This window comes from Onychostruthus taczanowskii, unplaced genomic scaffold, assembly GCF_017590055.1.
Source record: "Onychostruthus taczanowskii isolate IOZ18803 unplaced genomic scaffold, ASM1759005v1 scaffold54, whole genome shotgun sequence".
Taxonomy (NCBI): Eukaryota; Metazoa; Chordata; class Aves; order Passeriformes; family Passeridae; genus Onychostruthus; species Onychostruthus taczanowskii.
Window position 1 is genome coordinate 4,340,078 of NW_024503013.1, and position 23,580 is coordinate 4,363,657.

The following is a 23,580-nucleotide window of genomic DNA, read 5'->3' on the forward strand; positions in this document are numbered from 1 at the left end:
AAGCAGAAGTCGAACTCGGTTTTGTAGAGACCATTCAACAACTTGAAATAGGTTTCTACAGTCACCTTAAATCTAGAAATGTTGGCCAGTTTTTTACTTGTAAATGTGAGTGTCAACATTTTTATGTTGATCGTTTAAATTATATGACAGGCCTGAGTGATTTCCTTACTTTTTTTCCTCTTGGCAAGAGGAGAGGTGTTCAGTTTTCATTGGCTTTCAACCAATATTGTGACTAACAGTTATCTTCCACATTATTTCAGTAATCCAAAATTCACATGTGCTATAAAGACAAATTGAAATCTATCTCCAGACTAAATTATTTTACCCAAATATTCCAACATGTTTTGATTGTGTATTCCTCAAGAGTAGGTTTTAAGGTTTTGGGAATGGTTTTTCATAAAATAACTTATTCTAAGCTTGTGCTGTATAAAATCACATGACAGTCTTCATACCTGACCGTCTGGAGTTCATTCAACAGTGTCTTTCCTCAGTTCAAAGCCCTTCTTGAATGGGTAATAATGTAGGATTGAAGCTGAAACAAATTTTCAGTACAAAAGAGCTTGTTTCAGAGTTAGACTTATACATGGATAAGGTTTTGCTTATGGATAAGTTCTGACTGTTATACATACAGCATAGCTCACAAACCACAGGAACAAGGAAATTGATACTGTCCCTTAATATATACCTGTTCCTTTTTTACAAGCATATAGTTTTTTTCATAATAATTGCCACACATATTAGCATGACTCCATTTTTGGGTTTACATTAATATACATGTGTGTTTGTATATATATATATATGTATAGCTATGCACTAAAGTATTTTTACCATACTTCATGTCTGGTTTTGGAGAGATTTGTTTTACTGCAACAGAGTAAGATGTTCATAAATGTAGCTAAAAGGAAGGAACAGAGTAAAAAATAGCAGTATTAAGTCTTTAGTGTACTGCAGTTACAGTAAGATGTTTGCTTGCAGGAAGGGACTGGAAGATACGAAGTTTGTGCATATGGGTCTACCAGGATGCTGCATTATACTAACGTGGTATTATCAGTGGTAGTATATACTGGTGTCTCAAGGGGTTGTTGGAAAATCTGTTGATTTCTCATGAAGATTAAAGTATCAATCTCCAATGTAAATTTCCCTCTTTGAAGATGCCATAGCTATGTTTTAGGTTTTTTAAAAAGACAAGACTTGTATGAATTTTAAAGCAACACAGAATTCAGCTATTTTTTTTTTTTTTTTTTTTTGCATCCTAGTATTCTGTTTATATCTTAGTATTCTAATGGTGGCCTGGGTAACCAGGAGCCAAATCAATTATTTCATTATTTCTAATATTAATTATTATAAACCTGCAGTAGCGCTTTTGTGGTATTTAGTAGCTTGAGCTTTGCTGGGCAGTTTATGTCCAATACTTGCATATCTCCATAAGGAAGTATGGTTCACCATAAATAAAGTACAAAATAAAGCATCAAACCAAATACCCAAAATTCAGAAGACAGGGATAAGCAGAGAGTAACTGGGACCTCTTTCAGAAGACTAGAAGTTCTTGTAATAAACAAGGAATTTCACTATTTCAAACAAATGGCAAGGTTTAAAACAATTAACCTTTAAATTCAGTAGGCTCTTTAGGGGAAGGTAAATGTTGAAAGCTTGTACAAGTTCTTAAAAATCAAATCTGTAAAGTTCTTAGGAAGAATGTATGTCTTGAAACATATCTGATTGAAAAAAAGTTGAATTTGTAAAAGAGGTAACATGTAAGTCACAGAATTTTTTTTCAAGATAAATGATTATTTTAATGAAGCATGCAGTGAATGTTGGAAATTACATGAAACTGCCTTATTAGGTAAATTTATTTCTAGAAAGATATAAATATAAGTATTAGAAAATGCTCTTAGATATATTGTTTAGCCTTTAGGTTGCCCTGTGTGGAGTTAGCTTTGTATTCACTGATCCTTGTGGGTCCCTTTCAACTTTGGGATGTTCCATGATTCTAAAAGTATTTCTGTATCTGACCTTCAGGATTTCTTTACATAAATCCCCCTTCTGCCCTGGCTGCTGCTGTGCAGTGCACAACAGTTTTTAACCATGTTAAAAACTCTTCCATATTTACAAAGCATACTGCTAAAAGAAAAAGCAATCCTTTTTCATTGACTAAAAGAATTTATACTATTTTTTTAGAAAATAAAGAGCTCTGGTAGGGTTCCTCAGATGAACAAGAGATTATTTTAAAAATTATATTCACACACTGATTCAATCAGGAACTGTGTACTGGTCAAATACTTTTAATCTATTATTTTTTATTGATCTTGTGGCTCCAGATAATTCAAATCTTTTAACTGTAGTCATTAAAATGATTATTAGTTAAACACTAAAGAACTTCTAGAATTCATAGTTCATATCCATGGTCAGTATTTCTATATGGCTATCTGCCTTATCAGGCTTTTTAATTATGCAATCTCATGCTATTGTTTTATGACAGATTTGTGGGGTAGGCGATGCCTGCTCAAACTGAATTTTTACTGGGTTTGAAACAAAAAAAGGGAATAATGCATTATGGTGCACACTGCCTCACCATTTAATCATTTAACAATTTTAATAGTATTTTTACCTGCACTCCTCCACTCCACTTTTTTTAATTGCACTCCTGGAACTGACCAGATTAGTGTGTGAGAGTTGGACACCTGTGACAGGGTGCCTTAGAAACAGCACTCTGAGTACTGAGATGCTAAAGCAACAGAGAGACAAGTTCAGCTGAAAATCTGTTTCCTACACATTATGTACATTTACCTCAGGGCTTATTAAGACTGAAAATCAGAACAAAACATTGATATTCAGTGTTCAGATCCCTTTTCAAATCTTCTGAAAGTATGGCTTACTGATATTGCCTCCTTCTTTTCCTAAGAAATTAGAAACAAGTTCTTTTTATACTGAGAAGTTTGAACCTGCATTTCCAGCATCCTGTGATGATATTTTAAAAAGGTCCTTTCAAAAACTCATCGATTCATAGATAGGTACTTTCTGTATTCTTAGCCTGGGAGGAGATCAGGCACATAGGCATCAGACTGGGAAAGACAGCGGTGTTGATAGTAAGCTTTTCTCTGGTCATCCTACGCCTTCAGAGCTTCTTTGGTGGGTTTGGCACAATAGAATGGAACTCTTGTGTAAGGTAAGCACCAAAATCCTCTCACAGTGTCACTTGCTCTCTTGAGTCTACCCAGATCTTCTGAGAAATAAGTATTGTGTAGTGCTATGTATGTGATGTTTTTCAAACTCATATAGAAATTAATTATTAATTTTGAATGGACTTTCCCAATTCCATAGTTGGTAAATTTGAAATGAATTGTTTAGGTACCTCACTGGCTTTGAAAGTTAGTTTGGCATCTAAACAAGTTCAGTGGTGTCTTTTACTTCACAGCCAATGTCAAGTGTGACATGATAAATATACACATTTGAAAGCAAAGAATTTCTGTAAAGAAACCAGTTGGAATTATCAAAAATAGTAAGTAGTGTGAGAGGTGTGAGGGGCCTTGGTTTTTAGAATAGGTAGCATTTTTTCAGGATTTTTTCTTCAGAAGAGTATTCCTATTCATGTCTTGGAATTATGAACAGTCAGCACTTTTTGCAGAAAACGTCAAATATGCATGTAGCAGCTTTTTGGTGTAATAGCATTCTGACAAAGTCCTTTTGGCAGAAAATTCACTTGTCAGGTTCACTTAAAATCTTACTTGTTGCTATGTTCTTCTTTCACTGGCCTTATGAAAGATCTCTTAGGCTCATGTTTTCCCTTTGTTTTAGTGCTTTACTGAAATGAAATTGCTTGACACAGCTGTTCTAAGTCCTAAGACATACAAGTGACCTCTTTAAGTCCTCGGAAGTATTCCTTTCCCAGGAATGTGAGAATGTGTGGGTGTTAGATTTCATGCATTATGACATAAGATAATGCAGGCTGTAGGCAATACAATAAATTGTACTTATATAACAGGAAAAATGTAAATCCAGTAAATAACAATATAGTACTCTATGAACATTTTGTTTTCTTATCATCCTCTCATATTCTCACAGATTAAATAAAATTAAGTCATTGGGATTTCTAGGTTTATTTCCTGCACTTATTGGTCACTAAAAAAGGATAATTGTTGAATGCTTTTTTATTTCTGCAGAAGTACTTCTAATTACACATTTTTACAAGGAAATGGGACATTGATTTGCATTACATAGGACTTTGAAATGGGAAATATGTAAATATTTTAATAAGAATGTTAAGCATCTTTAATCTGTGAAAGGATGAAATTGTATGATGCCACAAAATAAATGTAAATGAACTAAATTTGCATGAACTAAGTAAGAGCTAATGTGTGTTTAAATGGGAACTCCTTCTTTGTTCTTTAGTTCCTAACACTTCTGGATGCTACCTCAACTGAGATTTTGCTTTTCATGGGGTTTTGCTTTATGAGGAGCATACTTATTTACATAATGTAGGAACAAGTCTATTTTCAACCTCTGGAACACAGTTACATAGATTTTTTATTATTTTTTAATTTTTGAAAGTTGGAAATGTTGTTGCGCCCTCCAGATTTACCTGCTTAAGCTAACCTCCTATCAAGAGAAGGTTTTTTTAAAATCTATCTTTGCAAAATTTTTCTTCTCTTTGTCATTTGAGAAGCACGTTTTGCTATACAGGTGCAGTTTCCAAATTAGACAAGAAGTAAGCCTGACAGCTGTAATTTCTTTTCACTGTTTTTTTATCCCCTTCTGAAAATTTCAAAATTAGTTCTTAAATTTGACCTGATACAAAAAACTCTGAGTATATGTTTTTTCCTTGTTTGGGGAAGTTCAAACAGAGGTTAACAATATAATTAAGGCAAAAATAAAGGTTAATAAATAACTAACAAAGTGGCACTTTTTTATTAGAAGGCCACCAGTTTGTATAGGTTTTGTTTGAAAATGTTCGCTAAAGGGATCTTTCCCTTCACTTCCTTCTTTGATCTTCAATTTAGTATCTTTATCTCAGATCATAACTATAACGGAAGACTGCACCAACCTCTAAACCTTTAGTGCAAGATAAGATTTAATTCAATAATAAAAAGTCTTTCGGGTCTTACTAAGGTTTTTCTCTGCAGTTTAATTTATTTGTACAGTTATAAAATACACAATATTTAGATATGACAATTTTATTGGAATAAAAAATGTTTGCTACAAAAGTGTGTTATTATTCGCTAAAGAATTCTGTGTTTGTTTGGTGAGTTTTCAAAATGTTAATTCAATGTCATTGCTAGGGGATATATAGTCACTCACCCTAGGTTAACAGATTTTGCTGCTTGAAACATTTTCCATTTATTGCATAAGAGTGCTTATCTAATTCAACTTCTCTTAATTTTTCACACCAGTTTTGTCCAACATAAGGTTTAAAATTACTTTGCTGCTGAGCTGTGTGAAAGTGAACTTCCAGGCAAGAGTGTATGAGACTGAAAATTGTTGACATGCTTGTTTTCCTTTATGTTCATGTGTATTTTGAAGTCTTGTACTTAACAAAGCATGTGTTTGCATCCATGTCAGCATCTCAGTGCTTGGACAGAGGAGTAATAGTGAAGACAACATTTGTACAGTTCATACACACAACTGTCCCACTGGTGTTTCAGATGGTGCCAGTTGCTGTTATTTGTGACTCCATTAAAATGTAATGAAAAGCTTGGGGAAGTGGATGAGAGTTCCTTATGCCCTGGGACTTGATCTGTCCTCATAGAATAGGAGATATTTTCTTCTTTCTGAAAGACTTGAAGAAGGAGTTTCACCGGGGTGAGTTGTTAATCACTGTGGTTATGATAACCAAGAGATTTTTCTGTGTTTGCCATGACAGGGCTTAACTCCGCATCACTTGTGGCACTTTGTATGAAAAGAAATATACTCAGTCTAGTAATATGGAAAAGTTGCAGTTTGGGGTAGATCCCCTATCAAACCTTCATTTTCATGGATTTTCTTTCAATTTATAACTCAAGTACCCTTGCAGAGCATGAAAACCACCCAGTCTCACAGGGAAATTCAGAAACAGTGCTGTTGTTCAGATAAATTTAGTTCCTTTTTTAATATTGCAGATTTATATATAATTTAAGATTGAATTTCTTGAACTATGCTGCTCTCTTCTCTGGATTTCTCCTCAAACTATATAATTTTATTTTGCAATTTAGCACAGGTAAATTTTGACTTGATGGAAACACTCATGGAGATATGACCCCAAGTCACAAAAACACTAGGCTCAATATTTATTTTGTCTAATCTCTCATTAATGAAAAATTATTATCAGCAAAATGACATTTCTGATAAATCTGAGAGTTTGGTTTTATGCCTGTATTTCAGAATTTTCATCAAGAAGTCAAAGAAACAGATGATTCAGAAAGCATGATGAGCCTTGACAGTCTTGAGGCTGGAGAACAAAATGGAAATTGCACAACACAGAGTGAATCATCTTTTACCACACAGTGTGACTGTGCCCTGTATGATCCAGAAAAATGCCAGACTAGGAATAATGGTTTACTTCACACAGATCAAAGTACTTCTAAAAATGCACATCTAAATAATTGTCTGAGAAATGTAGATTTGCTACACTACCACAACATACCTATTCATGATCTTTTAGCTAAACACAATGTTCTAACTCCTGTTGAACATGTAAACACTTCAGAAGAGGAATCATCTGCTTCTCACAGATCTGGAAAACAACCTGCAGAATTCTCTGCCTCTGGTAAGCAAAAGAGCTCTCTAAGTAATGCATTTAGTTTTCTGCAAAACATAACAGACAGAAGCAAGCCATCTTCTGGAACAGTTAGGACATTTGCCACTGGTCATCCTGTTTTCAATCCTAGCAGAGCCTGGGACAGCCCTGATTCTAATCCAGGAGAAAGAATTCAGGATCTGATGCAAGATCAGAGTTTTAAAATGACCCCACAGGAGAGAACTAAATTTATGCAAGCATCCAGTCAACCTATTGCAACATCTGTAATCTTATTTCCTAATCAGGGATGTTCCACTGGCATTCCTAGCACAGCTGATGTATTAGCAAAGGACAAAAACATGAGTACAGGCTTTTTAAAAAAAACCTCAGGAAAAATGACTGAAACAAAAGAAGAAAATATTAAATGTATGAATGATATTATTTCAGAAACATCTTTATTTCAGGACATACCAAATGCCTCAGTTCTGTCAGAAGTTAAGCAACAGAATAATAAAGAAAGAGAGGAAAATATAATTGAAAATATGTCATTGTTATCTGATACAGAGTTCAATTCTGACACTTCTGCACAGGACAAAATCCTGAAAAATAATATTCTTGATAGAAAAAGAGTGAAGTTATTCAGAAGTATCTTAAAGAAGGGTTCTGTATATGAACCCAGTAATTTCAAAGCTGTGCTTACAGACCATGCAATCAGTTTTGGAACTCAACTCATGTCATCTATCAGAGACAGTTTAGAACTGGCAAAAATAAAAAAGAAAAGTTCACAAAATGAAAAATGCAATAGGAAGCTAAAATGGTGTGATGAAATTGACCAGATAATAATAGAAAATAATGAAAAATGCTGTGAAAAAAGCATCAGAGAAATATGTTCTTCAAAACTGCAATGTGTTCAAACTGCAAATAACCTTCCTAAGAATAATTTAAGTATTGTTGCTTCAAACCTCATCTTCATAAAAAATCCTCAGGAAAATTCTTACATGTCAAAACCAAACAGTAATACTGAAAAATCAAATAAAAAATACCCATCTCAGAATATATTTACATCTACAGGATCTGCTAAGAAAGCTTGGATGGTATCAAAAGATGAAGCAAGTAAACTCCCAGTATATAGCAATAATGCTAAAATTAAAGAAGGTGATCAACTGAAAAGTAAGGCAAAAATATCCAGAAAAGCAACATCTCTAAGAGTCCAGTCACATTTCATGCCCAAGAAGAGAAGAGGCACTATGATCCAACTGCAATCAGGCACTGAATCCAACAAAACTCAAAAAGCTCCAGGGAAATACCTCTCACCTCACCCACCTTCCACACCTCTGCCAGGAAACAGAAGTGTTGAGAACACAGCCAGCCCTGGGTGTCAGTCAGTGCTGCCTGCCAGTCTGCAAGCTACTGGTGCTAGCAGCAGTGATTTCAATGACAGGCATGTTGTGCCAGCCAGTCAGGTTTTAAATAGGAGCAGTGGAGGAAACAGTGAGACTATTGCTGGCTGTGCTGGCTTGGCCACTGCCATCTCTACACCTGACTGCTGCACGGCCAAATACAAACTTTGGGCAAAAAATACTGGCTCTGTAAATAATGTTAAGGCAAGCGCCTGTCAAAATCATTCAGTAACTTGCTCTGAGAGAAGACCTGTTAACACAGAAAATAGATTACATCTCCATCATATCCCAGCAGCTGGAAAAACAAGCACCTTCTGGCACGGAGCACATTCTACCCAAGCTCCAAAAGACTCTGCTACTGGTAAGAGTCATGTTTCTGGGTCTGGGGTGGGGGAATGTTCAGACAAAAGTCTTCTTCAAATACATCACAGATTTGTTTTCAGTTAAAACATCCAACCTTTTCATCCATTCACACAACACAGCCAGTTTTAACAAGCTTTCACCGTTTGTCATTCTCATTTCTATTCTAGTGGTGCCCAGAGGCCTCTCAAACGTCAGTCCTCATTTTTAATAGCTCTCTGCAATATTTAATGAAAAGGAAGTATTTTCCCTGAGATTATATTCATGACTAATGAGCAGATGTGACAGGTGGTCTGAATAATGATATAGGAGGAAGTGACTAAGTTTATACAAGTGAGTTTTACAAGGTAACTAAGAGTGATAGCTTTGTTGTCCAACAGTCACTGCCATATGAGAGTGAAAGAAGTTTAGTTCTGCTGTGTTTTTAAAATGCTGATACTATAAATGCCTACAATTACTGGGACTTAGTCCCACTAATACTATTAAAAGCTGAGCAAAAATTAAAGATTAGTTAAAATTAAAGATCTTCTGCCAGGCAAACATTGCTCTGCTGCAAGGTATATCTGATTTATAAAGAATTTTAAGAAATTTCAGGAACAATCCTGCATTTTATTAAAAATTAACCTTGGCAACAATATGAGGCACAAATTGGTTTATAAGATACAGGAAAGATGGATAAGAGATTTTTGGGAGAATAAACTTCAGTCTCCTGGGGTTTACATTTCAATTGACATTTCATGCTTTTTGATTTGCCTTGTTTGTCCTGTGCAGCCTAGGCACATATTCTGTGCCTTGGGCATTGATGATGTCCTTGTGCTTGTAATTTCTATGTAGTATGCTGGTTTGCTTCCTACTGAGAGCTGCAGCTGGAGCTCCTGAGAGCTGTACTCCCTGCTTCAGGTACAAGCAGTAGTCCAAACTGCTTCGCATGCTGAGATCACCCCAAGGATTGGCCATGGAACTCAAAGATACTTTCTAACAAAATGATGAATACCCTTAACTTTAACCCCCCCACACATTTTTAGTTTTATCTACAGTAATCCCCCACATTTTTAGTTTTATCTACAGTAATACTGTTTATCTACAGTTTTAACAGTTTTTACAGTTTTAATGGAGTGATTCAGAACAGCTCTGTTGTGTAAGAGCAGATGCAAGCAGGTGAATATTCTTGGCCTAAAGCAGGGGTGGGAACAGAAAATATTATCTGCTTGTCTGTTCCAGTTCAAAGTCAAACAGATGAGTTTAAGATCTGTGTGACTTAACCTATTTGATTTTACATTGGAAATGAATGAAGACTTGCTTTACCACGCCTTGCCTCCAGCAGAGATTTTTGTCTCTTGATGTCCTTATCTGCACATCAGATCAATGAATCAGGAAATGTCCTGGGTCCAAGTTGTGCACTGCAGCTTTAAATGCTACATCCCCAGCGTCACATACCTCCAGCTCTTTTGGAGAAGGGCTGAGTAACTGCCTTTTAAAATTTATGTGGGTTGCCCTCTCTCAGTAGCTGCTTATATTTTGTATTTTGAAAGTCTGCTTTATTTTAAATACTCTAGATAATTTACAGACTTGCTATTACTTGTTCAATTGCCTGCAAATGCACATAGACACCATAGTCTTGTCCTAAAGTGCTTGCTTAGAGACTAAATACTGCACTGCTCTCTAGTAAAGTATCTGCAGAGTTCCATGGGGTTTGTGAAGACACTGTAGAAAAAGTGATCTGTTGCAATGCTTTGCCAAATGTGCAGAAAGTGAGAACCAGATGAATGCAATTGTTGTCCATGAGACTCTTAATTTAGTTTGGCTTCCAAGCTTCAAGTTGTATATCTTCTGCCTGGCACATATTACAGCATATTATTCTAGCTGGATGTTAGAATTTTTAACACCTTTCTTGTTCAGTCAGTAAAGGCTTTAAAATGTGTTTAACCTTTAGCCTGTGACAAATATGAGGCTAATTAACGTGCTTAAAGTTAAATAGCAGAAGATTGCTCAGACCCTAAAGATGCTATTGATTATCATTATTTTGTCTTATATGTCTCAAAGGAATGTTCTCCTTGTTCTCTCTAGTTTTGCAAATTAATTAAATTAAGTATTGATGCATAGACATAGAGCAACTTTGAATTCTATTTTCCAGAAGAACATTATGTGATTACTAATATAACAAGGGGGTTCTTCTTTTTTCTTTTCTTTTAAATTTTCTCTCATATTTAATATAACATGATCACATTTCCCTTCCTTTTTAGATGTTATTCAGCACCATGTATTGTGTTACAATAATTTGCATAATTAAATGACAATGTTTCAAAGCTAATGTGTCCCATGTTACTATTGATGACAGCAGCCAGATGACTAGTTTCAAATATGTTTCTAGGATCAATTATTTTCTTTTTCTATGAGTGATAAGAATTCTGCTTTAATGTTACTGTAATAACCAGAAAAAAATAAAATTGTGTTAGAATCAGTAATGCAGCTCTTGGTCAAATTATAAACTGGTAATTAAACTGAACATATAAATATTTCTTTTGTAAATAAATAGGTAATTTGTGTTCCCAAGTTTAAATCAACTAACTCCATTTACAAATCTAGTAACTGTATTTACAAATAAGAATATAGTATCTCCTTGGTATGTAGATTCCTGAGTTGCATATGAAAATACTCATTTGCATCTCCAGTTTGTAGGCATGAAAGTTTAATTAAGAACATAATTTTAATTTTGAAACTTCAGGCTTCAATTTTGAAAACGTATTTCTACACCAGGAAAAACTGAGATAAATTTAAGGTACGGTGTCTAGATTAGACCTCTCTGGCTGAGAGAAAATGCTACACAGCAATACTGCCTTTTAAAAAACAGTACAAAGACATATGAATTATTAGTTTAACTACAAAATGCCAAGCTGTAGAAATAAGGTTTAAATCCATGACTTTTAAATCTCACAACACCTGTGAGGCCACACCTGGAATGGTGTGTTCAGTTCTGGGCTCCTCAGTATGAGAGAGACACAGACATGCTAGAGTCTAGCAAAGAGCCACAAATATGATGAAGGGATGGGAGCACCTCTCCTATGAGGAAAGGCTGAGAGCTTGGAGTATTTAGCCTGGAGAAGAGAAGGCCTTGGGGAGTCTTACTAATGTCTGTAAATAACTGGAAGGAAGGAAGGAAGGAAGCTGCAAAGAGGACTTTTAGACTTAGACTTATGGTGCCCACTGAAAGTACCTGAGCAGTGCATACAAACTGTATCACAGGAAGTTCCCTCTGAACATCAGGAGACTTTTTTTTATTGCAAGAGTGACTGAGCACTGGCATAAATTGCCCAGAGACTTTCTTGAGTCTCCATTCTTGGAGTCACTCAAAAGCCATCTGGGCATGGTCCTGGGCAATGAGCTCTATGTGCCCCTGCTAGAGTGGGGGCACTGGACCAGATGGCCTCAGAAGGTCCCTCCCCACCTCTACCATTCTGTGATTTTGTGAATAACTTTGTTATTAAACTTTGTGAACTACTACATGTTTCTGCACACTATTATGGAATCTTAATGAAAGTTGAATCAATTAACATATAGATACAACAATTTATCAACAGTGATTTATTGTGTTGGACAGTTAGACTTTAAGATTATTCTCTAAATGCAGTTTATTTTCTAAAACATTACTTATTTGATTTTTTTTATATTGCAGCTCACCTTTCATTCTCCTTTTTACTTGGTAGCACCTTGTACCCCTGTACAGACCATCTTTATTTTCTGGGACTCAACATAGGGCTTCACTTAAGCTGCTTATGTCCACATCCAAGACAGTTTCTGGAGATCAGATGTAAATATCTAAATGTGGACAGAGATATTTATTCCCCATTGTTAGTTCTGCTACTACAATATTTATCATGTTGTTTACACATTTTTGGTTTACTTTTGTCTGCATGTCATTTAAGGCGGTGTTCCTGTTACAAGACAAAATCAGGTTTTTGGCAACTATGAAAATACACACCGAGGTTTTTCAGAATGCAGAAGACAAAGTGTCATCTCTAAACTATGGAAGCCTGCTCCTCATGCACAGGTTAATATAAAATGCTATAAAAAATAAATATGTTACTTATCTTCAAATGGAAAGAGTTTCAGGAATATCAAAGATTTGTTCATTGTCGCGTGATTTTGAATCAATGTGCATAGTCAGCTTGCTGTCACTGCTAATGAAAAGAATAAAACCAACTGGAATACATCTCTATGTTTGTGTACCATAATATTTTTTTCACTTGAAAACATTTGGTAATACAAAATATTAAAACATGTTCAGAAGGTAGTATAGTTACTTTTAATTATACTTAAAATACTCTTACAATATTTTTTATAGAATTCATTATGTGCTGTCCAGCTGAGTCCCATTCAGTCTGCATTTGATCCAGTACAAAAGATGAAAAACATCTCTAAAACTGAGGAAGGTATAGTAACACAACTCACTTCAGTTCTTTATACATAAAGTAGAATGACAGAATATACCCACTGTGTAACATGGCTTGTATCTTTTGGCATCAGTGATTCCAAGTAAGAAAGGGTAATTCTATACAGCAATTTTTTTCCTGTAAATATAAGATATATCTTCATATAGCATGATATTAATGGTTTTATAAATGCATTACAACATATATTCCATTTTCATTCAATTCCTGGTGTTTTTTTAACTGTATGTGTCACATATAACTGTATGATGTGGACAGGTATTGTTCGCTATCATTACATATTTCCAAACTCAATAGTACTTACTCTGGTGCCATTTGTAAGATGCATTAGTGTCCTTAATTATTTCATTTTCTAATATATCATGTTTCTTGATTTTCCCACCTTTTTCTTCTTTTAAAGTCAATTTTGTGTGTTTCACAGACCTATGGTTATGAAAAAGAGCAGTTTATTTAAATGTTTATTCAAATGAGCCCTTCTCATTTGAAGTTCCCCCTGTAATCTCTTCAGTTTCGGAAAGCACTGCTCAGTTCCTAGTGGCAGAAAAACTAGCAAGTACACCAATTGCAGAGGGCGAAATCCTGGCAGCCATGGACCGTGTGAAGCCAGACAGACAGCTCTCACTGCTTAAAAGGGCTCTGTGTCCAGGCAGGAGTACTCTTTCTGTAGAAGAACAGAAGATTTTCCAGTCTCTGGATTGTCTGAATCAAAAGCTACAAAGTAAGTTGGATAATAAATATAATGCTACATCAATTAATTAAATAACTTTATATTTTGTTGCCATCGAGTTTTTGGATTAAAAACATGTATCCTGTAATAGAAATATTTTCTAATGTTGTTGCTGTTATTATTATTATTATTTACTAAATGTAGCAAAGAGTGTATCAAAATCAGGAAACCCTTTTTTGAGTCAATTAAATTAATTTCAAATAATGATGACTTTGCCTTGGTAAAAAATAACTCTAAATGTGATGAGAGGACACCTTCAGAAACTGGCTCATCCTAACTGTAGATGTTGTTTGTAAGTGATGTTTGTCAAAATTGTTCCATCAAGGTGCATCAGGTGCATCAGCCTCTCTTGGAAATCTGTTCCAAAGCTTATCCATCTTCATTTTTTTAAATTATTTTTGCAAATTATTGCCCTCTGTGTCATATAGTTTTGCAAATTCAGTCCTTTATAATGAATGGGCTTTTCATTTTCTTACTTCTAATATTTTGGAATGTTCCTCTTCTCCATGAATTCTGAAAGGCTAGAAATAATAAATAAGGAGTTCTGACATTGATGCAGATAAATCTAAATGTATAAGTGAATATTACTTGTTCACCCATTTTAAAAATGTCAGACTTACCTAAGTGTTCTCTAACTTGCTCTTCCTTTATGCCAGGTTGATTTCTCACCTGCTTTATACTGGTGCTCTTTATGTGAACTCAGTCACAGCTTCCATTTTGCTGAAAAAGCGGGGAAAAAGTCTGTACTTGTTCATAATAATTTTTCCTCAGTGATTAATTAGCTAACACTTTCATTAGTCATCCTATGATATTACACTTGAAGAACAAACTTACTTCTTGAGTCTCTTGCTACTTTGATTTGCTTTGACTGATGTGATCATACAGGTCTTCCATTAAACATTCACATCAGTTTGGCATCGTTTGGTATTTTGTGTGCTCCGTCCTGTACTTGAAATCAGTGGGGACCTTATGACTTAGTCTCTTCTGCTTGGCTGATTGGCTTTTTATATGATTGGAATAACTGCTTGCCATTTGTGCTCTACATGGAATTGACAGCTCTCCTGAACTTCACATTTTCCTTGCATTTCTTTAATATAAAATTTTACATGCCAATTATTTCAGTTTATTAGAATATGCTTTCTTAAAGTCCATTGATTTCACTGTACTAATCCACTACTATTCCTTCTGGACTGCACCATTTATGGTCGGGTAACCCAAATTTACTCCCTTATTGACTGGAATCAAACTAAACCAGGGTTTATTAAACTTCTGCACATAATCTGTAAATTTCTACACTACATGGTGGATAGTCTGACTTTGAGGAAAAAGTTTCCTATACACTGCAACAGCAGAATAAAAAATCTTTGCAATTGTTTAGAAACTGTGCAGCTGTACCTTACAATTCTTGCTCTGTCAAACAGTGGCTCAGAATTTCATTGTATCATAACCTGTGGTTATTGCTTCCAGACAAATGGACAATTAAGAATCTATTTTTTACCAGAAAACTGTTTCAGTATGATGTGTGCAGGTTAAGAAAGTAGATATGAAAAGAGAATTATGAGCATATAAAGCTAAATTCCTAAGTAACAGAGAGAAATTACAAAGAAGGGAAAGGTGAATTCAGCAAAAGAACTGGGAGCAAGAACACTGAAATTTTTGAAATGTGAAAAGAAAAACTGTAAGAAAAGTACATAGCAATATGAAAGAAACAGTGAAAGAATCATAGGAATTAACAGATTAACAGCAAAAGAAGTAACCGTGAAAGTTAGTGTAATACGTACACCTACATATGTATCTCAGAAATTTAATTAGCATGCCTAATTATTTGGGGATTAAAACTGGTAATAGGAAGCTGGGAAATTTTACAGGTAGACTTACATGTAAGTACTTGTAAGTAACTAAGTGTTGTAGGTATTTACACATCATGCAAGTACATTGCTTTTCTTAGCTGTTGTCTTTTTGTATACCTTCTTTTGGCTTTGTTTTCACATGTTACCAGATTAAAAAAACTGTAAAAATTTTATAGGTCTTTTTAATGAATAGTAGTCAATCACCAATCTACATTTGGAATATTTGTTGCTGAAGAGCAGATGGCATTCTTTTCTCTAGCTTTAGATGTCTTTATTGGTACTAAATTTTTTGTTCATATACTATTTAGATGCAAACTTTTAAAATAGAGGTATGGCCTATACTTCAGCAGCTGTTGGTAGGGGAAATAAAACCAGTGCTATTAAATTACATTTTCACAATCTTCAGAAAGTTTTGAGTTGAATATTTGACTATGAGTGTTATTTTTATTATTGAAGTATTTTGTTTATTTTCAATTCATTATACACTTTCATGCTTTTTCAGATGTTCAAAAAGCCATTACCAGAAACCCATTTGCTACACATGTTTTGCAGATAAGCAACACTTAGTAAGTATTTAATTTAAATGTGTTCAGCTTTAATTTCTACAAACTAACCTTATGGCTTCTTTTAGTGTAAAAATATAATTGAAAATACTGTAATCAGTGTGTTCAGCTGGCTTGCCCTATTTTCTGTTTATGTAAAAAAAGCCCCAACAAACATGAACTTTATATTACTGTAAACAGGCTTTAACAGATTATATCAGACTGCCTCATCCTCTGACTTCATTTTAGTTTTGGTATTTGAAGACATTTGCTAAGTCCAGGAAGTCCCAAGAACTTTTAAGGAACAGTTATTTAGCAGAGTCCATTTGAAGTATATGTAACTCATAAATAATTTGTTGTTCTTAACAATTTAGAGTGAAAAGGGATAATTATGCATGGTAGTTCATAAAATAATTGCTAATGCAATGAATTCCTACTTTGACCTGAAGATATACCATTTTCTACAAGTGATAGGTATTACCTTTCTTCAGTAGGTATTTGTATTTTGTTTTGTGTATTGTAGATCTTGTCAGCTGGAAACAAAATATGATACCTGGAATAAATAAATAAAATGAATAGGGGTATGATGTCTGAAGTACAAAATTTACTTTTCAAAAGTTCAGTGTATGATGCAGGAGCTAGTATTTATAATTCTGTATCATCAGTCTTCTCCTATGCTCTAAATTTACACTGAAGAAAAATTATAGATATGACCAGAGACTTAGAAACATAGAATCATACAATGGTTTTGGTTGAAAAAGTTCTCTCAGATCATGAAGTCCATCCCTAGCCCACATCTTTAAGTGCTTCATCTACATGTGTTTTAAATACCTCCAGGGATGTGGACACCACCCTGGAGCATGTTTCAATGACTGACAACCTTTTCCATGATAAAAATCATCCTAATATCCAGTCTAAACCTCCCCTGACACAACTGAAGGCTGTTTCCTCTTGTCACTTTTTACGTGGGAGAAGAGACCAGCTCCCACCTGGCTACATCCTTCTTCCTGGCAGTTGTAGAGAGCAGTATGGTCTCCCCTGGGCCTTCTTTTCTCCAGGCTGAACACCCCCAGCTCCCTCAGCTACTCTTCACAGGATTCAGGTACTGGCCCCTTCCCCAGCTCCGTTGCCCTTCCCTGGACATGCTCCAGCCCCTCAATGTCTTTCCTGCAGTGAGGGGCCCAGAGCTGAGCACAGGATTGGAGCTGTGGCCTCAGCAGTGCTGAGTACAGGGGGACGGTCACTGCCCTGCTTCTTCTGCCACACCAGGGCTGATCCAGGCCAGGGTGCCATCGGCCTTCTTGGCCACCTGGGCACACACTGGCTGTTGACCAGCGCAGCCAGATTCTTTTTCCATCTGGTAACTTCCCAGCCACTCTGCCCCAGCCTGTAGCACTGCCTGGGGTTGCAGTGACCCAGGTGCAGGACCTGGGTCACTGCACCTTCTTAAACCTCATACAGTTGACCTTGACCAACTTTTATCATCGATCCAGCCTTTCCAGATTGCCCTGCAGAGCCACCAGCAGATCAACACTCCAACCCAACTTGGTGTCAGCTGCAAAGTGACTGAGAATGTATTCATCCCCTAATCCAGATCAGTGATAAAGAACTGGCCCCAGCACTGAGCCCTTGGGAAACCTATGGTTTCACCCACAGGGTGCCAGCTGGATGTAACTCCAGGCATGACCACTTTCTGGGCTCAGCCAGCTAGACAGTTTTTTACATCCATTCACCATAAGCAGCCAGTTTTCCAGGAGACTGCTGCGGGAAACTGTGCCAAAGACTTTACTGAAGTCCAGAGAAAGAATATGTACAGCCTTTCCTGCATCCACGAAGTGGTTCACGTGGTCACAGAAGGAGATCACGTCAGTCAAAGAGGACCTGTCTTTTCTAAACCCACAGTTTAGAAAAGCTGGGCCTGATACCCTGGTGGTCCTGTACATGCTGTGTGATCACACTCAAGATGATCTGTTTTGCATACTGCTTATACTTTGCTGGATAAGCTGTTACCAAGAATGTTAAAGAAAATATTCTCTATTCATAAGGCTTTTGCAACTTTCTGAATTTGAGACCAAAACACCCCAGGAAGCATCCCAGCTCCTAAATTCAAAATGATTGCCTGGTTTTGAAGTGGGACTGTGAAAAGACCACAGTGCATAAGTGCTTTTCTTCTCATGAATCTCAGTAATACGTGTGACTTGGAACCTCAGCTTCCTTTCTTCTGCCTCCTGTCTTATAAATTTATGGCTAAACAACTTGTAAATTTTGGGTTTTTTCTGCACAGTTACCTTTATTGGATCTAAGTGTCACAGTTAACTTTATTGGATCTAAGCTTTTTCTCTGATCCTTCATCTGTCTTACATTTTAAAAAAAGGAAACAAAGCTGTTCTCCTCACCAATGCATTTCCCTGGTTTTCAGTGGACAGAATTCTTTCTTGGCTGACTGGTCTGTGACAAAGCTTTCTCCCACTGATTCTTCTACAAGATTTTTATTTCATGAATAAGATACAAACACTAGATATTGCTCAGGCTGTCCAGACTCTGGAACTGTAAGTTCACTGTTGGACATTTAAGACTCTTCTTTCACTACAAGTATATACTGACACACTGAAACAGGTGTCCAGCTATAGATATGCATTCAAATCTCAGCCACTGGTTTGGAATTCTTCTTGATAAGAATGAACTGTCATACAAGTACCCAGCTACAGAAAAAGTACAGATGAATGAGATTTCATCAAGTCTGCTGGGAGAAACAATGGGGTTTTGAATTTTTACTTCACCAAGAGAACAACCTGTTTCAGCTCTCCTTGTTTCAGAGCAGCCAAATAAAATACTCAGTGATTTCTGTGAAGGACCTTGCACTCTGCAATACCAACCTGTAAATCCAGATGAAGGTATGTAGTTGTTTATAGCATGGAAAACAGATCACATTATACCATCAAATGATGTTTCTTGAATATTATACATAATCACATTTCTTTTTATATACATGAATATCTCATTATATTCTGTTTTATTATAGAGTATTCAGCAGTGCATTCAGCCCCTTGTGTGAGCCCTGCAATAGCCTCACAGCAGTACCAGAGTACCTCCAGCTGGCAACCCACTGCAATTGTACAGCAGACACTGACAATATCTGTTACAGGATCTTTTGGCTTTATGTACTTTATTTGCAGTGTGTATACTGTTTGACACTACAAAATTAGCAAGAAAATTAAGAAGAAAGCAGAAACTCAAATAATGAATGTCATTTGACTGGTAAGCATTTTTAGGATAACTAAGTCTATTCTGCTCTTTATTGTAAAATCAGTTTTTAAAAACCCATCTGAATTGTTATGCCAGTTCTGGATTAAAGGCCTTTTGTTAACCAGCATGATACTTAAATTTGTGAAGTTAGTTAATTGCTAAGAAATTGTAAGTTTTTAACTTCTTCATTTTCACTTCCTCTGCTGTTTTGATAACAAGTAGATAAGCATTCATAGAATCATAAAATCACAAAAACATTTCAGTTGGAAGATCATTGAGTTCAACCTGACACTGCAGTGTTTGCTACTAAACCAAGTACCCAGGTGCCACATCCACATCTCCTTTTTTTTTTTTAAACAAGCATAATCAGTCAACAAATTTAAGCTGTAATTAGCTACAAGAAGCAATAAAAAGAATTTACAAAATCTCTCAATTTATAACTCTGTATTAGATGCCTCATTTTCTGTTCATACCTACACAGTAACAATTGTAGGGTTTGTCTCGGGGGTTAAGCACTCCCCTGCTTCCACCAGAGCTGTGCCTCATCCCCACACAGTGTTACTGCTAGTCTTTGAAACAAAGCGTATGGAAGCTTAGGAGAGCCTTATTTCAGGAGCGGACTCAGTGCCATAAGAGTGCACCCACAGGAATATCTCCCTCTATTTAGAGACTGGTATTCTATAAATGGAATGCATCTTCCCAAAAGAAACTCTTAAATGATCATTTGGCAAAACTATTTTAAAAATTTTGTTGCTCCACATCATACCAACGTCATCATATCATTGTCTAAAAAGTGCTGCCATTGCTTAGGAAGGAACCGTCCTGTAAGACAAAGAGAAGAGGAAAACGTGCCCATCGTAACAATGGACAGTTTCTCAGGGATTAGAGCTACCTGCTCTAATTAACCTGCCATTAACCTGTGTCAAGGTGACCAAGACCAATGTGAACTACACATAGCAAATAGCAGCTTAAATTTTACAAAGAAGGTTTAGGGAAAGATTATTTTTTTCCCAGAAAATATTTTGAAGAATGGAATAATAAATAATAAATAACCTTTCTCCTCTAGCTAGGCATTACTACATCTTTGGAGGAAAAATCTGGCTTAAAGGGGCTGACTGCAGTCTGGAGACTGTTAAGATAAACTGTATTTAAACATCAAAATTGCAGAAACTTGGTTTCTTATGACCACTGTTGCTATCTGTTCTGACAGTTCTGCCAGAAAAGAGAAATTATAGCTGAAGTGGTGCCTAAAGGATTTTGATGTGTGTCAGTACTTACTTGGTCTTTGGTCTCAAATAAATGTTGAATTCCCAGCAAAAGGCATGAAACAAACTAACAAGGAGCATTTTGAGTTGGAACTCAAAATTGGTTTGCGCTGAAGTACTGAGCCCTTACATCTCTGTTTGTCAGCAGTCCCCTGTGACATTCCAGTATGGTGAGGATTTCATATTTAAATAGTGGGGGAAGGTTTCCCAACAGAGATTAAGAGAGAGGAAAGCAAATAATCCAAATACCAGAGGCCATGATAGTGGCTACTCTGCAAGCCAGAGCAGCAGCCTATCCAGGTTTCTACTCCTGGGTGGCAGTTTAGGTGGCAAAAGTAAAGCCCATGGGTCAACTTCCTCAATTACCTGAAGACATTCTTTCAAAAGCAGGTGTCTGCATTTGCATTTCCAGGAAAATAATTTTAAATTTGTTTTTTGTTTTAGCGTTACAGGCTTCAACTCAAAAGTTATAACCTTGTTTCTGAGGTGACTTTGGCTCTTATGACAATAGTGAAGTATAGCTTTTGTTTAGGTGTCTAAACAGGGTGACCCATGGGCATCAGGAATGTGCACTGTGAGAGTGGGCCCAGGGGCAGCAGCTGGATTCTGAGCACTTGTGAAAAGCCAGAGCAGAGCCTCATGAGGGTGTCATTGACAAACAGCCTCCTGAGTGCAGACATGGCCAGGAGAAGGCCAGGTTAGAAGAAATGGGCTGATGTTAAGACAACCTTTACACCCCATCAGGGCTTAAGAGGGCGTGGAAGCCCCCCTACCCTAGCAAGGTCCACCTTTTCTTCCATCACCTGTGTAGCAGCCTCCAATGCTGCCAGGAAGAAAATTATCTACTTCTGTATCTGGGAGGGCACCACAGCAAATAGCCACCATCCACTGCAGCTGGGCTTTAGGATGGCAGGAGCCAATGTACCTGAGGCCTGCCATTGGCATTGGAAGCAGAAGTGACAGGCATGACAGTGCTGTGGATGTGAGGGACAGGTGCAGCTACAGACATGTGGGGTCTATGACAAGTCCTCAGCACTGACAGGGACAGGTAGCAAGACAGGGACTTTCTGGGCTGCAGCTGGAGCTGCCACAGTGGCCTGGGAGTTCTAAACAAGGGTATGGTTCTCCTTTCTATTCTGGAACGTTCTTCCAGCCACAGTCATTAGACTGCAGGGTCCTTGCCTATGCTCATTAATAAGGTCTTGGTGGTGACAAGAGCTGCAGTGGTAATGGGTGGGAAGAGGGGGACTGGGAGAAGTCAGAGACCTTCCTCCTCCAGCCACTGCTCATGGTCAATTTGCTTTCATGGGGAAAAAAGTATTTTCTTCAGCTACCAGATTCACAGAGTAAAAGAACTGCAGCCCTGTGAAAGGGGAAGGCCTTTGCAGAACTACTACTAACACCTGTAAATGAAGTTTCAAGCATTTTGAACACTCTGTTTTGCAGCCAAAACAGGCATAAGGAAACCCTTATGACAGTGTTTGTGGGCAGCCAATGTGTGTGTAAAATTGCAGCAGTGAACACTACTGTGCTATGCAACCACAGGATGCTAGGAGGGTGCCTCAAAGCATTTGAGACGAAAGGGCTACCTCAAAATATGCATTTGCCTGTGTTAGGCCAGTATAGAGGACACAGTCTTGAGTTGTGTGGCAACATCTTTGGTAAAGCCCCTGCTGGGAGAACCTGACTGATAGTGTCAGATTCTGCAGACACAACAGGAATGACAATGAAAAGAAGCACAAAAGAAATCAGAAACAGATGGGCAGAGTGCCATCTAAAACATGGCTGGTGGTGTATGGGAATGACCAGACTTACTTCTCACCAAATACACTAAAAGATATCTGCTCCATCAAGTGGACAGGAGGTGTCATATCCTTTTTTCATCCCCATCATAATATTCATAATCATCTGGCTCATCATGATTCCTTCTTAATACCATTGCTTTCATAAGAGAGAATTCACCCAAACTGAATTTGACCCCCTATAACTAGAGATGACTCCACAGTATTTTTGGAATTGTATTTCAAATAATAGCTACAGAATTCCTTCAATATTGAATATAAATCCCAAACCAGCAACAATGGTGGCAGTGATCCATGGTGACCAAAGTAACTGTGGGTGACACAAATCTACATATAAAGTTTCTATTATTGTATGTATTAATTTTGTTCTTTTTTTGAGAAGGAAGCAATTGTTTAACATTTTTATTTAGTCTGTATCCAGTGGTTTGTGCTCTTCCAGAGAAACAAAAATGAAAAAATAAGGAAAGAAAAATGGAAAGGAAAGGAAAGGGAAAAGGAAAGGTCAATTTCCTATCTTTTTTATTCAATTTTCAGCAGTTTTCATCTGATCTTCTTACTTGTGCTGTGAGGAGACTCTAAAAGATGCTGAATCTCTTGAAGGTTGTGCCATCCTGCAGTTAGGCAAAAATGCCAGTAGAATGGACCACTGTCTGTTGTTGAATGATCATTGAAGTGTTGCCATTAAGCAAACTGAAAACGTGAAAACACATATTTCTAAAAAAGGAAATGCTGCTGAAATAATTAATATTCAGAGTTTTCATCAAAGAAAAAAAACCCACCAAAGTTCAAATATTTCTGTTTATATTTAAAAGTTTGACTTTTCACTTCAAAATAAGGTTTTGAGACTAGCTTAATAAGATTAGTCAAAAGCTATATGAAGTGTTTTGTTTCAGGTTGTCTTAAATATTTGGTAATTTCTTGCCCGTGGAAATTATTTCCCTTTCAGATCTCTCAGTTTGGCCACCTAATAAAAAGCAAAACTTACACAATCTATTCAAGAAGTCTGAACTCTGTTCTCAGCTGTACGCAATGGGTTTGGCATTGGGGAATATGGCCTTCAGAGGTCGTTCAGTCAGAGTGCTGGTGTTAATCTCTCGTGGTTATTCACAGTGCAGCTCTGATTTCTGTGTTATCCAGTCAGCCCATGCCCATGGTCTCCCTTTGGAGAACACAGCTATGTGGGAATATGGGGGGTAGGATGGTATTTACACAGACCTTTCATGATATTGTT

At 36.7% G+C, this 23,580-nt stretch overlaps 1 protein-coding gene across 1 annotated transcript in view; it reads left to right on the plus strand.

Moving 5' to 3' along the window:
* Nucleotides 1–16,061, plus strand: part of CEP126 (centrosomal protein 126) — a 34,752-nt gene extending 18,691 nt beyond the window's left edge. The window contains exons 6-10 of the mRNA XM_041417057.1: nt 6,355–8,470; nt 12,393–12,517; nt 12,812–12,899; nt 13,426–13,635; nt 15,997–16,061. Of these exons, the coding sequence (XP_041272991.1) occupies nt 6,355–8,470; nt 12,393–12,517; nt 12,812–12,899; nt 13,426–13,635; nt 15,997–16,061 (2,604 nt within the window). The remainder of the gene's footprint in view (nt 1–6,354; nt 8,471–12,392; nt 12,518–12,811; nt 12,900–13,425; nt 13,636–15,996) is intronic.
* The last annotated feature ends 7,519 nt before the right edge of the window (nt 16,062–23,580 follow it).